Source organism: Episyrphus balteatus, chromosome 1 (genome assembly GCF_945859705.1).
Source record: "Episyrphus balteatus chromosome 1, idEpiBalt1.1, whole genome shotgun sequence".
Lineage (NCBI taxonomy): Eukaryota > Metazoa > Arthropoda > Insecta > Diptera > Syrphidae > Episyrphus > Episyrphus balteatus.
This window is the reverse complement of record NC_079134.1, coordinates 131,597,380-131,612,221: the sequence shown is the minus strand read 5'-3', so window position 1 is coordinate 131,612,221 and position 14,842 is coordinate 131,597,380. Positions and strand designations below refer to the sequence as shown.

Sequence of the window (14,842 nt, the reverse complement as noted above, 5' to 3'; positions counted from 1 at the left end):
GAACGTTGATATGTCAGTTTGGAATTTTTTTCATACAAGTGCCGTTACCTCTACCCGTACCGCTACCGCATACCCTCCGGTGTGGCCAAGCCTTTAGGCTTGGCCACACCGGAGGGTACATGCGGTAGCGGTACGGGTAATTGTATGAAAAAAATTCCAAACTGACACATCAAGGTTCAGATGTGGAATTTTTTTCATACAATTACCCGTACCGCTACCGCATGTACCCTCCGGTGTGGCCAAGCCTTTTATTGCTAAAGTAAATTTAGCTTCGTAATTTAATTCAATAAAGTTCGATGAGCTTCTGTGTGGCACATGCAGATATATAATAATACATTCCCGTGGAAATGGCAAAATCGACGAAATACGAAAGATCGTATTTCGTCTGTTGAACTTTTAAATCAATTCTTCACTCAAAAAAGCTCTCGTTACAGTAAAAAGAAATATTTGCAAAATTAATTATTGACAACAAAGTATATATTTCATATTAGTATTAAAAGTGTGTATGTATATTACGTACAAAAGCTTATAAGTTTGTACAACATCTTTGTTTTTCTGTTCTGTCAATAAAATGGGTTAAAATTTAATTCTGCTGTAGAGCAGGATCAAATTTTAATTAAAACTTTAACGCAGTTCACCCACGCACTCAAAAAGTAGATTTTCCAAGACAATGAACACGCCCCTGAAAAATATCCCTCATTTCCATTTCATTCCTCTTTCGACATCGAATTCGAAGTCAACATTTGGCAAAAAGTTCATTTTGCAACAAAAGTCATTAAACAGCTGTTATCAACCAGCTAGACAAATTTTTTATTTGAAAGCAAGTAAACTTTCAACCTCAAAATATATAATTTAATTATTTTTCTTTATCTAAAAAATTAAAGAAAACAATTCAAAACTTAAACCACCATATTTGTTCGATATCACAGAAAAACAAACAATAAAAAATCAAATCTATAGAAGAATCTATAAAAAATAAAAATTGCTCATTTATCAACACAATGAAATTATGTCTAATTCGATTTTAAGAACTTTAAACAGAATCAACAAGAAGCAATTATTGACGACCTCTACGCAAAATACAAACAGCCTCCTCTCGTCCACTTCCACAACAGCATTCTATTCCCGACGAAGTGATCCAAAAGATTACGAAAGTGCATTCAAAGTAGTCAAGAGCAAGGTTCGCGTTGAAGGTTAGTTGGCAAAATTGGCCAAATCAATTTTATGATGCAATGACAAATGAATATTATTTTGTTTACATCACACACAGAAAACGGAGACTTTTTAGGTGGTGAATGTGGCCCAAATTGGGAACTTCTTTCGCCTCGGGGTAATCGCTTCTATTTTCCCAATTCAGTTGGACCTGCATGGCAAAGTGCGTCTACGACAATTGCCATCGAAGTGCCGCTTGAAAATTTAGTTGACTTTCATGGCAAGGTGGGTAGTAAAAGTTTTATTTATTTATTTTTATCTACGACGCAAATTCTTTTTATGTTTTGATTTAATTAAAAAGAATATAAGCGTGTGAGAAAATAATTTATGTTTGTCGCTTTGTTGCAAATTCGAGTCAATGTTTACGTTATTTAGAGAAATGCTGATGGATTATGTAACAATTTTTTTGTATTTTTGTTTTGATGAAATAGGTTGACGCTAAACTACAATTTAGCGTAGATGAATGCCCTTCGTTGATTAAGAAGAATCTACATGAGCTGTTTCCAGCACCGGAAGTGGTTTCTAGTGAAAAATTAATTTTGATGACCCTCAAGTATGATGGGGATATGGAACAAGGAGCCAGTAAGGTGAGTTGCATTTGTTTAAATCTTATAGGTGTTCAAGAAAGTGTGTTGTACTTCCTAAAAGGGTTGATTGACTTGTTTCTTCTCGGGGTGTTATTTCTCGGTTTTCAAGCGGCAGTGCTATTTGGAGATAGTTGTGACGTCAAGATAGTGGCCTCAGTGTAGAAGATTAATTCTTTCTCGTTGATTGTTTGAAAAAATGCTATCGTGGTGAGAGGTGGTCCTTCTCTTAAGTTGGTTATGGTAATTGGCGTTGTTTGCCACGAGTTTGACGATAGTAGTAAACATTTGTACAATAGTAGAAATCGAACAGTTTTTGTGAATGTGGACCAATTCTTTTTTACCAGGGAGTTAGGATTAAGACTATTCCACTTAACTGCGGGACACAATGTTGTCATAGCTAATATGCGATTCCGTATATCAGCATTCATAAATGGACATGGAACCAGATTGACCATATTGTGATTTACGCTAGACATTCTTCCAGTATTATGGACGTCCGAACGTTCCAATAAGCAAACATTGACTGAAAGCATCGATCGCCAACACAAGGAAACACTGTATAGGAGGTTCGACGTCGGAAGACGTCCTTTTCCGAACACGTCTCGAATAACTTCTTAAGAAGTGCTACGTCTCCCACAGAAAGTATAAAAGAACCAGTGACAATGTTGCAAAGAAGCCATCAGAAATGTCGTCTCTGAAGCACTGGGTTTCACTAGGCCTCCACAACGAAACCCCCGGTTTGATGGTCCACAATAAAGTCCAACATTTCCCTCCCTCCGATCTGGACAAAGTGAAGAAAGTCCCAGCTTAAGTAAAAAAAAACTGCTTGAGCAATGTATTTCAGAATTTCTGCCCTTTAAAAAAATATCTTAAAGAAAAGATCTCGCCACTAAGATCCTCTCTGCCGTATTTTGTGAACGTCTGAACGTCGTCACCGATACCTTTGATGTTAAAAAAGGTTTTACACAAGGCGACTCGATGTCATACAACTTCTTTAACAGCATCCGTCAAAGAATAATACAGAACTCTACATCAGAGACACCATACTTTGGCATAATCGGAAGAACACAGCGTAATGTATGTGGCGCTTTTGTTAGCCTCGAAGCAGCATAAAAAGGTTCAACGGTCACAATACAGCCAACCACCACTGAAATTATACGAAAGATTAATCTTTCCAACCCTTGCTAATTTTGGCAATTGACCACCAAAGACCTCTCTCGAACAATTTAGGTCCTGCTCTATGGTAGAGAAGCCAGGAACATAACGAAGGCGAATGAAAGCTCCTTGAATTGTTTAGAGAGAAAAGTTCTACATTTATGATGATTGGGTAAGAAGACACAACACCAAATTTTGCATGAACAAGGGCACTTAACTAGACAAACGCGTAAAGATGCTGTGACTAAGATGAATCTTACATATATTCAATGATTTTGGGTTCTTCGTACGGTATGTGTCAGTGTCCTGGAAACTTGTACTCCAAGTAGAATGAAATAATTCAACGGTCCTTTAGACAAGGCTTATTATTTCAATGTTGCTCAGTACATTCTTTCACCGAACGTTTAAATTGATTATCCCATCTTCAACATCTGAATCAGGGTGATAATTGGGTTAGGGGGTTTATGACTGTCAGAGTTGTAGCTCCTACAGCCCATTCACCAACAACAACAACAAAGATGTATTAAAAATTTCAATAATAACAAATCAAAATCATTTCAAACGAGTTTAGTTAAAATGGAGTTTGCTATTGGGTACAAGAGGCCATCCTTCTTTCGATTGGTTTTCAGCAAACTGATGAGTAGATGATTACAATAAACTCATAGAGGTTAAATAAATTTCTGCAACTATTGCCCGAAAAATTAAGAAAGATCTACCAAGACGTTGAGGATTTATTGTAGAAATTGTTTTTTTATGGCCAATTTCATAAACATTTAACAGGCTTTTAATCTTTTAAATTACTGTTATTGTATGGAACAAACGTCCTTTTAGGATGTTAAAGCCTGATAAATATTTAGAAGAGCTTTATGAAATTAGCCATTAGAAGGCAGGAGTGTCTTCTTGTATCTTTTCATCATCACATCGGCTGCATAAATCCTTCGTGTTGTAACCGAATAACTTGTATGTTATACTCAAAAGAGTTCAGATGTTTATGTTTTTATTCGTCCTCTGCAAATCGAAAAGTAGCATAATCGGTCTTTTCATCAACTTAATTCGTATCGCAAATTTTCCTAGAATCTCGAAAAACTCCATCGCCATCTGTTGTAATTTAAAATTTCACACAAATCGTCACTTCAAAAGGATTCTGCGATTAATTTTAGGCATTTTGTAATAAAGCCGAAATTCTTAGCTACTGTAGGCATAGCAAGCAAACTCGAATATACGTTCGTTGATGCCAGCTCTTAGACGCAGCAAGTTCTAAGCTTGAAAGACGTTTGAAATTCAAATTTACACCAAGGCGAAAAAACCCTATTCGTTCCGTTAAAGTCAGAAATATACTATCGCCGATTCCATTAATACTTCAATTTGTTTTCTTAGAATAAGCTTACTGATTTGTTTTCGTTTAATTTCCTTTTTTTTTTTCAAAATTCAATCATCATCAAACCATTTACTAAAAATTCAATTTCGTTTTTTTTCATTTCAGTTTGTTCTCGCTGCCAGAGAAATAACTTCCCGCCTACGTTTGCACGGCTATTGGGCTGATTTTATGAATCCCTTCAGTGGTAAACCCTTCTACTCGTGGTCGAACGGCAAGAACCTATACAAAATCGACGATCGTTTTCGAGGCATTGGCATGAAGCTATACTCAAAAAACAACTGTATTATAATTAGTTCGGACAAAGACAGTGCATTCGCAGGAGCAATTTACTCGAATGCACCATCTAACTTCGATTTATTAAAGTCACTGATTGATGAGGAAGTGTAGGTTAAAATTCTATTGTATATTTTTTTCTGACTTGTTTTCCGTTACCTCAAGTCTATTAGATTTGCGCCACAGCTAATATAGTTTTCTGAAAAAGGGGTTTTTGGATATACACCAGAAGAAGAATTTCAGAACCCTCTTCAACTCCATCAAAACATAAACATAAATATGATAATTTTGGTTTAATCTGGCGCAGATCAAACCGGACTTTACTTCTTCTTCTCTACAAGCTAGTGTTACATAAATACAATTTATTTTTTTTTTTTGTTGTCTAAAATTTAAATCCTATATAAATAAATATATATATATATGTTTCGAAATGATTATTTTGTTCCTTCTATGTTTGCCTAATTGAAATAAACATTTTTAGTATGTGAATTGACAAGCCTTTTGGTAGTTTTTGCTATTTAGCTTGAGTTGAATCTCCCGACGACAACTTGGTGCAATGGCGTTCGATTTCTTTCAATTTATTAATCAGTGATTGGAGTTCTTCAGTGTTGCAAATGAATTCAACAATTGTCTCACGTTCACCTGTCTTCTCTCGATAATTACCTAAATTAACATGGAATGTTAGCTCACCAGAACTGCAGTCGGACATTGCAGACTTGACATCGCAAACAATCTTCCACTCCACATCACTGATGTGCGGGAATGCATGGCCGGTTCGAAGAAGTCTCATAAGGAATTCGTTGCGATTGGTGTCATAAGTTTTGACTAGATCATCGATGATTGTTTGATTAATGGAATGTTGTTCGAGGAAGTGGCGCAACTTGGTCCCATCGTATCCATGTTTCGTTGCTAAAAAGAGTAGGGTGGCAACAGCGAATTCGCTTTGTTTGGCATAATCAGCATTGGAGGCGTATATTTCTGGGTTAGGAGGCACATCTTAACGGAGGGGGGATGATGGTGAAGGAGGGTGTTGAGTAAATAATCAATTTATTTTTTCTTATGAATTGCATTTGAGTAGAGAGTAGGTACTTACTTGCATCAGCATAAAGTGATAATTTAACAGTGCTAGCAATTAGTTTTTTACTTATTTCAATGTTAATTGTTGAGCCTAAATGTTTAAGTCCATCGATTGCGAGTTTTGATAATTCGAGGGCCATTTTTTCTATGTGAATTTATTTGATTTTTTTTGTTTGTGAAATGCAAATAAAAACACAAAATTTTGTTCGGACAGCAGCTGTAGTGACGTTTTGATGATGATGAGCTGATGACAGATGACGTTTTGATGGAATAGTGTTATACACAGTACACTGTGAGTGTTATACTATTGATAGTACTGTTTCCTTTAAAAATCATTTTAGTTCATCTGGAGTTGTTTTCGACTAGTAAAAAATAATTGCAAAATCTATTGAACCACCACTGCTATTAATTTTTCAATTTATTTTACCTAAAAATAAGTGAAATCTTTTTTAAAATTTACTAGATCAAGAATCGTGTAGTAAATGTACTAGAACATCTATTCATTATTAAACTACCACCACCAAAAGAACGGGGCTAAACAAAAAACTTCGCTTTATTTTACGCAACGAAATTATTACCTGTACCTACTTGATCATTTGGAGAGTTTCTTCATATTTTTTGCCTAAATGCACTTGCCCAAAAAATTAAGAGAACAAACAAATTTTGAAACAAATAGAATCTTGAAGACAAATAAATAGCCTTTCTAAAAAATTTCCCACTTTTTTGAGAAAAAAGTAAAAACAAAAAAAAAATTGAAAAATGTTGGTATTTGATCAATTCCAAAGATTAATCTATTTTATAATTAAATATTTAGTTTTGAAATCTTAAAACTTGAGGAATGTAGCTTTCACATGCTTTTTGTTTTGTCATGAAAACGATCATTTTTTACTGAGATACAGCCTATCGAAAATCATAAAAAAAAATCATAATTTTTTTTTGTTCCTCTAATTTTTTGGGCTAGTGCATTTCACTTTCCCGCACATTTTTTCAACCGAAAAGAATTTTTATGGCACTTTTTAGATTTTGTTGATATAGCTTTTTTTGCTTTAGATTAAAAGTAAAACTACAACGGCCACGTTTTGCAAAAAGTTTTGTGATAGTTTTTCCGACCGCAAAATTTGAAAATTATGCAGAAAGCTTATGTTTTGGTTTAGGTATAAAACAATTTTTGTGGATTTTTTCAAAAAAAAAAAATATTTTACTTTTGTAAATTTTTCCACTTATTTTGACTTTGACAAAACACTCGATAATTATATTTAACGAGTTTATATAAATATTAATATAGCTTTTTCTCTGTCGATTATGGAAATTTTTTTTCGTGATTCCAAAATAGAGCTATAGAGCATGAGTAGATGATAGTACTAGATCTTTGTATATAAAATCTATAGTACTATCATGAAAAAAAAACAGAGCCACCACAATAGTAAGCTAGCGAACGAACTAAAAAATATGTCAAATTTCAAACAGAAATGTTTAATATCTCATCTCCTTACTCCCATTATTAATTCGATCTAATCGCCCTCGCGACCACTCAGGTAACGAACAAACTAAAAATTTCACTATACTATAGATTTTATATACAAAGTACTAGATTAACCAAAACCAAAACATCTACTATTATTAGACTACCACCTCCAATGGAACAGAGATTTTATCTCAAGATTTAGGTTGTCATGTGATTTTTGCTTTGATGTAAACTGGGTCTAACATATAATTAAAATAAAAACTAAACAAACAGATCTGTATAACACTTTTCACTCAACAGCTGTGTGTTGTCATCTGTCAAGAAAACAAATTCACTTTTTTGCTTTTTCTTCGTCTTTAGTTTTTTTTATTTGTTGATAACAAAAAATCAAGTATTAATTCGATTTATTGTAAAAGTGCACGTATTAATCTCAACATGGATCAACCGGACGATCACTTTCGCTATGTCTATAGTTGTTCCCTTAATCAACATGTACAAATTAAAATGTAAGCAAGAAAAAAAAAACTATACACTTATAATTTGTTGCTTTTTTCACTTTGTTTTCATAAATATTTCTTTTCACAATAAACTTTATATACAGTGGAACCTTAGAGGGTAAAAAACAAAAACCCGATCATGAAAAACTTCTTGAAAATCGAATCTTGGCCTTTTCAGGTCTCTATTCAGAGACCTGTCCACCATTTCAAGTGCGTTTGCAAGTCTACAATAAAGGCAAGCCATATTGCTTGCCAGTGACATCGTCTTACAAAGCTTTCACCAAACGCTGGAGCTGGAACGAATGGGTATCACTGCCAATGTTGTTCTCCGATTTGCCCAGAACCGCAATTCTAGTGTTGACCATTTTGGATTGTGCTGGCGGTGGCCAGACATCGATTATTGGTGGCACATCGATTTCATTGTTTGGCAAGAATGGAATGTTCCGTCAGGGGATGTATGATTTAAGAGTTTGGTTGGATGTTGAAGGGGATGGTGGATATCCTTCGAAGACTCCTGGGAAGGGGAAGGAGTCGAGTAAGTCACAGATGCAAAGGTTGGGTAAGCTTGCTAAAATGCATCGAAATGGACACCTTCAAAAGGTCGATTGGCTTGATCGACTTACATTTCGTGAAATTGAATTGATCAATGAGAGGGAGAAGCGACTATCGAATTATATTTACTTGATGATTGAATTTCCAACTGTTACAGTTGATGGTTTTAATGTAAGTTTTTACTTTTTTAATTAAAAATATGATTTATTTTCTTTACATAATCTTTACTTTCAGTATTCTATTGTTTATTTTGAGCCAGAAGGTGACAAGACCAACAAAATCATATCAAAACCAAGGCTTGTCACTGTTCCAGATTCGGAAATATTACAAGTAAGTATATTTATTAATACAATTTTTGTGTTTTTAATAATTTGGAAAGTTCTATTTAATGATCACCAACCAGTTCTATGGTAAACTATCAAATTGAAATAAACATTTTTATTAGTTTAAGTTTTCATTGAATATTTTCTGTATACCCCAAAACACCAAATTATTTGCAATTACAAGCAAATACTAATTTTTTTCAACCGCCTCTACTAATTTAGGGGCGTTTCCATCTTTTTCTTATCAGTTTAAAACACGAGCTTATATCAGTCAATTTTAAACTTTTTTTTTTTACTTATTGGCTGATACTCTTCAGCTTGGTTAGGGAACTTTGTTTGTACATAGTTTCTTCTAATTTGGTATTTTCTGCCTTAAGTTCCTGTGGTTTGTCACTGGTTGATTCTTATTTTTACTATACTGCCCATAATCTCGTAAAGGCCCTAACTACAAAATTTTCGATTTTGATTTTTTTTTGCATATTTGGAGTTAGGGCAATGTCTCTGATTAATTCTCATTTATTTTTTTAGCCTAGGTCTTCAAATAAGTCAGAAAATTCAAAATGTACTTTTGATTTTTTTTTTTTCATTTTTATATGCAAATTGCGATATTAGATAGTGTTTCCCTATATAGCTCAGAAGTAAGAAAAATGTAGTTAGGGCCTTTACGAGATTATGGGCAGTATAGTTTCTGTTCTGTTTGGCATTTGAAGAGAAAATACTCCTAAGACATAGGAAACTCTACTTTCTCTACCGACTGCTAAGAAATATTTATTTGAAGATGACTGTGTGTTGTTTTGGTTTTAGCCGTATAAATTGTCAGCCCAACGATTTCTTCTGCTATTTTCACCCTGGTTGTCTTTTGATAGAGATTCATGATCCATGACGTCTGCGTAATCAAGATGTTTAAGATTTTAATTTTGGAAGGGGTTTGTGTATGGCTTTTTCATACTTGCAGGGAAGCTGCTTTAAAAACCCTCAATATAAATTTTAATTTTGTTCCTCCGTTTCCTGTCAAGGCTAAGCACAGTTCATATCCATAATCACCAATAAAAAATGCCCTGCCTGACTCCACTTTGAACTTCAAAATTCGTTCGACAATCTTCCTCCATACAGGTCGTGGCATTTGCACCAATCATATGTTGCTTTATACATATATATACTGTGGAATGTGGTTATCTGAAACACCAATCCTCAGAAAAGCAAGCTAAATAAATTCCTTGATAACGCTGTTTTAAGGCCTTTTCGAAGTAGGTATTCTTTTATGCATTCCAGAATAATTTCTGCTCTTTTATAAGTTTTGCTTTATGGCATGGCAGCAAGCGTTAGTTGCACATTTTGTTAAAAACGCAGTTTAAAATGAAACAAAATGCTCATCCAAAATTAGCAGGTTACCACCTATATCTTTTTTTTTTGTGTTGTTGAATCGACTATTCCTTTAACAACCGGCGGCCAATTCTGTGAATTAATAAATAATGTGTTATGAATAAATAGTGTTCACATTGTTTTAACATTTTCGATTCATTTGGTTGCGATTCTCGCTTCGTGAATAAAAACACCCAATGAATGTGTTTTCGAAGTCAAACAACCTTCTTCTACGATTTCTAATGCAAAACACTCAATGTTGGTAAAACCAAGAAAATTTTTATGAAAACGAGAATCGTTTTCTTCCATTGACCCGACTAGAAGATCTAAATTTTGCGTTTTTTACCTGAAGACATTTGCTCGTATCCAGAAACCAGGAGGCAACTTCATAATAATTCTAATAGTCCATTTATGGGTTAATTTTGATAGTTACAGGATTTCTCGTAAGTTAGAGATATATATTTTTTATGGTGTAGGTTATGCCGGTCGTTAGACATTTGGAAACTTAGCTCCCATCAAATTTTATTAATCTTATGCCATTGTACTGATTTATTTCGTTTTCCACCGTGTCGGCATATCTGATAGCATATTCAGATAGCATTGGTAAGAATAATGATTTTTTTTCGCTAACAATTCAATAAGTCTGGGTCCGCTTTCAAAGGCACTTCAACTGTTACCTGTTTCGTTTGTTATAAAAAAGTGATATTCCATCCAGTGATGTATAATGTACTCGTATAATATATGTATGATAAATGATGAATGACATTAAAACAAACCCTGATCTCTTCAAGAGATCACTTTTTAATAATAATAATAATTTTTCAGTACTAGTACTAGTTATAACGAATAAAAAGATAGGAAAGAATTTTTTTTGGTACAGTGCATTAGAATAATATGATTTTTTTTTCTGAAGCATCAGTTCTAGCTTCCAGAACCATAAGGCCAAGTACTTGCACATATTGTCAGGTTTTCTTTCAAACGCAAAAATATAAAAATATTGAAATATTGCAAACACTTGTAACTTGTATTGAAGTGGGTCACGGTGGTGTATGCGCAACCTTTTTTTTTATGAAAAAAACTTTTACTGTCCTAAAACTGATAGATCTTTTAATATTTACAATTAAGTCATTATTAATCACTTTTAGTCTCCTCTTTAATAAAGTTTTCAAAAAACGGATTAAAATGATCTTTCGTTACCTGCTTAGGACGACCAGCGGCTTAATTAATACAAAAAGAAATAAATCGATTGAAGAAAATATGCAAAGAATAAGTTTTCTAAAACAAAACAATAAAACAAAAGAAAAAGAAAAAACAATGGGAACAAAATTAGCTTTCCGAATTGTTATGTATATTCATATATTATTTAATGTCATTGCCATTTATTTAAGTGTTTTTCTTGTAAATACATTTTACCGCCACCCCTTTATAGGATTATACTTGAGTTCACCATAAATATTGGCTTTCAATTTCTACATCACTGAATTTTGCCTCAGTTTTATTTAAACTCTTGTCCTATTGGCATTCAACAATTTGTTCTGCTCATGTGAATTTATCAAATCGATACAATATTGTTTTTTCGTATAAACGTGCCTCTGTCTGAAACACAAATCAGTCTCAGAAGAAAATTATTTTCTATTATGAACTTCATGACCTCTTCGTAGCGCATTTATGGTTCTTTTCAAGTATTTTCTGTATAAAATCAAAATCAAATTTACTTGGTGTCGCTTTTGGACAAATTTTAAATTTTCTTTAAAAAAATGGTTGCGAAAATTCAAGGTGATTGTAATTTTCAAAGAAAAAAAAATCAACACAAAATGTTTTATTTCAATTTTATTTTTAGGAAAACTTAGTAGAGCGCAAACACCATCGACTAGCCCGTTCAGAAAGATCTCGTATATCAGACCGTGATGCTAAACCAACTGCAAGGTAATCATTATCCCCTTTCTGATTGATAATATTTTTAACTTTGTAATTTTGAATAGCATTCGGGACCAGTTGCACACAATTGTCTATCGTTATCCTCCAACTTATGTGCTCAGCAGCGAGGAACAAGATCTGCTTTGGAAATTTCGCTTCTATCTCAGTTCTCACAAAAAAGCTCTTACAAAATTTCTCAAATGCATCAACTGGCAAACACCGGCCGAAGTTCTGCAAGCACTCAGTCTACTTGCCAAATGGACGCCTATGGATGTCGAAGATGCTCTCGAACTTCTGAGTCCCTCATTCTCCCATCCAGATGTTCGAAAATATGCAATAACACGTCTCATGCAAGCACCCGACGAAGATCTTCTTTTATATCTTTTGCAACTCGTTCAAGCGCTTAAATATGAAAATATTAATAATATCATCGAATCGTACAAGTTAATCGCTCCCGAAAGGGATATAATAAAGTCGCTTGATGATCATCTGTTCGATCAGAGCTCTGGCTCAGATGTTAGTTTAAGCGTTAGTACTAAGCAGCAACAACAAACACAATCAGTTATACAAAAGAGTTCAGTTCAAGTCGAAGTATCGCAAAGATCTCTGCCAATGGCGATATCTGTTAATTCAGTGGATGAAGATAATGCACTAACGAATCCTTCAATTGCTTCAGTTACATCGGAAGCTTCAAACACGCTAATGAGTGAAAACAGCACTGGACCGAGTGACTTGTCGACATTCCTCATTCAACGAGCATGCAAGAATCCCACTCTGGCTAATTACTTTTATTGGTATCTATCAATCGAAGTTGAAGATCAAGAGTCGATGATTCGCAAGCAAGATGAACGAGTACATAACATGTACGCTATGGTATTAAAAATGTTCCTTAAAGTTCTTGAAAATGGTAAGCTTTTTATACCTTTAAATAATTTTTAAGTAAAATTTTTGTATTTTTTTTTCTAGGAAATTTGCAACTAAAGCATATACATGCCAGTCTTAAGAAACAACAACGTTTTATTGATGAACTAGTTAAACTGGTAAAGATGGTTGCCAAAGAGCCAGGCAATCGTAATAAGAAAACTGAGAAATTTAAGCAACTCTTAGCAGAGACTGATGCATTTAAGGTTAATTTTACGAAATTTGAATCTATTCCATTCCCATTGGATCCAGAAGTTTATATCAATGGAATTTTGCCAGGCAATACGTCATTGTTTAAAAGTGCACTTATGCCAGCCAAGTTAGTATTTTGTATAAGCTCCGCCTGTCTTTCTTTCTTTTATCTCCTCTAAACATTCCAACCCAAGTTTACACTCAAATGTATACTCAAAATCCCCTTTATCTATTTGCAGATTAACATTTGTAACTTCGATAGCAGCGCACGAATATGTAGCCATTTTCAAACATGGCGATGATCTTCGCCAGGATCAACTTATTCTTCAAATGATCACTCTAATGGATAAATTATTGCGCCGGGAAAATCTTGACCTTAAATTGACACCCTACAAAGTTCTGGCAACGAGTTCGAAACATGGATTCTTACAGTACATTGATTCTTATACTGTCGCCGATGTCTTGGCCAAGGAAGGGAGCATTCATAATTTCTTTAGGAAGCACAATCCATGCGAAACCGCACCATATGGAATTACACCGGAAACAATGGATACATACATAAAGAGCTGTGCTGGATATTGCGTTATTACATATCTGTTGGGTAGGTTTATATCTTCTTTTTCAATTTTATAAAATATATTTCAAAAAAATATAAATTCAGGTGTTGGCGATCGTCATTTGGATAATTTGCTTCTAACCACCAATGGTAAACTGTTTCACATTGACTTTGGATACATCCTGGGACGAGATCCAAAACCAATGCCACCACCAATGAAACTAAGCAAAGAAATGGTTGAAGCTATGGGCGGTGTTAGCTCAGAGCATCATCATGAATTCCGAAAACAATGTTATACTGCCTACCTGCACTTGCGACGACATGCAAATGTTATGTTAAATTTATTCTCTCTAATGGTTGATGCCTCAGTTCCAGATATTGCTCTTGAGCCGGATAAGGCTGTCAAAAAAGTTGAAGAGAATCTACAACTTGGTCTGACGGACGAAGAAGCTGTCCAGCATTTGCAAGGATTACTGGACGTTTCGATATCAGCTGTGATGCCAGCATTAGTTGAACAAATACATAAACTTGCACAGTATTGGCGAAAATAATTCATAAAAGAAGAAAATATAGAATATGTAAGCAATGTGTTAAGAGTAGTAGTTGTTGTAAATAAGCAACTACATTTATACTCTAATAAAAAATCAATTTTTATTTATATTTATTAACAAGAAATATATATGTATGTATTTAGTAGACAACTTAAAAGTAAATAAATATAAACTATTTTCTTAAAAACTGAAACTCAGAATAATATACATAACAAAAAAAAAAAAAAAAAACAAATTCCCTGCTAGATAAATAATCTTAAGTCCTTATATATATGAATATACATATTATGTATATTATATTTTATTTGTTTTTATTGTAATGTGTTAAAAAAGAAATGAAATAAAATTATTATATTATTTAACATTTAATAAGGCATTATTCTATTTTAAAACGAAATCAGTTCAAAAGGAAAAAACTATGTGAAGATCGTTAATGTCCTCTGAATAAGTCAAGAACCAATCCATATTCATGAGGTTTTAATTTGGTCATCGCACCAATCTTTCAATCTTTCTAACTTAAAAAGTTACGAATACAGTATACAATTGTATGCTTATAAAATTTGTCACTGCAGTGTAACAGCCGATGAGAAAAACTTTTGCCGAAACACCCTGCGAATAAATTTCAATAGCTGTGAAATTTGGTGAAAGTGTTTCGTTCAGTATGACTATAGCTCAAAAAATTGCAATAAAAGGAAACCGATCGGAAACAGCTCAGATTTTTTTTCAAATAATTTCCAAAAAAAAAAGGATTTTATATTCCAAGAATATTTTTTAGTCTATTAGAAACTATCTGTAGCTCACTAGTGTAAATATCGAGCTTAATG

General features: G+C 33.7%; 3 protein-coding genes across 3 annotated transcripts; 2 read left to right on the top strand and 1 right to left on the bottom strand.

Annotated features, from left to right (window-relative positions):
• The first annotated feature begins 786 nt into the window (after positions 1–786).
• LOC129905876 (cobalamin trafficking protein CblD) lies at positions 787–5,101 on the top strand. Its single transcript, XM_055981502.1, has 4 exons — positions 787–1,193; positions 1,271–1,437; positions 1,644–1,799; positions 4,438–5,101. Exons 1-4 carry the CDS (start codon positions 1,010–1,012, stop codon positions 4,717–4,719), a joined length of 789 nt encoding a protein of 262 aa, XP_055837477.1. The 5' UTR covers positions 787–1,009; the 3' UTR covers positions 4,720–5,101.
• Positions 4,884–5,942, bottom strand: LOC129905877 (COMM domain-containing protein 3). The gene is made up of 2 exons (XM_055981503.1): positions 5,699–5,942; positions 4,884–5,601 (listed from the first exon to the last, which is right to left on the bottom strand). Exons 1-2 carry the CDS (start codon positions 5,820–5,822, stop codon positions 5,120–5,122), a joined length of 606 nt encoding a protein of 201 aa, XP_055837478.1. The 5' UTR covers positions 5,823–5,942; the 3' UTR covers positions 4,884–5,119.
• Positions 5,943–7,457: 1,515 nt separating this feature from the next.
• On the top strand, positions 7,458–14,248 carry LOC129905712 (phosphatidylinositol 3-kinase catalytic subunit type 3). Its single transcript, XM_055981252.1, has 8 exons — positions 7,458–7,653; positions 7,749–8,367; positions 8,431–8,526; positions 11,722–11,807; positions 11,864–12,705; positions 12,765–13,038; positions 13,151–13,512; positions 13,573–14,248. The coding sequence occupies exons 1-8, from the start codon at positions 7,583–7,585 to the stop codon at positions 14,016–14,018; spliced, it is 2,796 nt and encodes a 931-aa protein (XP_055837227.1). The 5' UTR covers positions 7,458–7,582; the 3' UTR covers positions 14,019–14,248.
• The last annotated feature ends 594 nt before the right edge of the window (positions 14,249–14,842 follow it).

Excerpts from the sequence above, each read along its gene's own strand:
- LOC129905876 (XM_055981502.1), top strand. The coding sequence starts at position 1,010 with ATGTCTAATTCGATTTTAAGAACTTTAAACAGAATCAACAAGAAGCAA. Across the intron at positions 1,194-1,270 it reads GAGCAAGGTTCGCGTTGAAG|AAAACGGAGACTTTTTAGGT; the intron begins GTTAGTTGGCAA and ends CATCACACACAG. Across the intron at positions 1,800-4,437 it reads TGGAACAAGGAGCCAGTAAG|TTTGTTCTCGCTGCCAGAGA; the intron begins GTGAGTTGCATT and ends TTTTCATTTCAG.
- LOC129905877 (XM_055981503.1), bottom strand. The coding sequence starts at position 5,822 with ATGGCCCTCGAATTATCAAAACTCGCAATCGATGGACTTAAACATTTA. Across the intron at positions 5,602-5,698 it reads ATCACTTTATGCTGATGCAA|ATGTGCCTCCTAACCCAGAA; the intron begins GTAAGTACCTAC and ends CCCTCCGTTAAG.
- LOC129905712 (XM_055981252.1), top strand. The coding sequence starts at position 7,583 with ATGGATCAACCGGACGATCACTTTCGCTATGTCTATAGTTGTTCCCTT. Across the intron at positions 12,706-12,764 it reads CCTTAAAGTTCTTGAAAATG|GAAATTTGCAACTAAAGCAT; the intron begins GTAAGCTTTTTA and ends TTTTTTTTCTAG. Across the intron at positions 13,513-13,572 it reads CGTTATTACATATCTGTTGG|GTGTTGGCGATCGTCATTTG; the intron begins GTAGGTTTATAT and ends ATATAAATTCAG.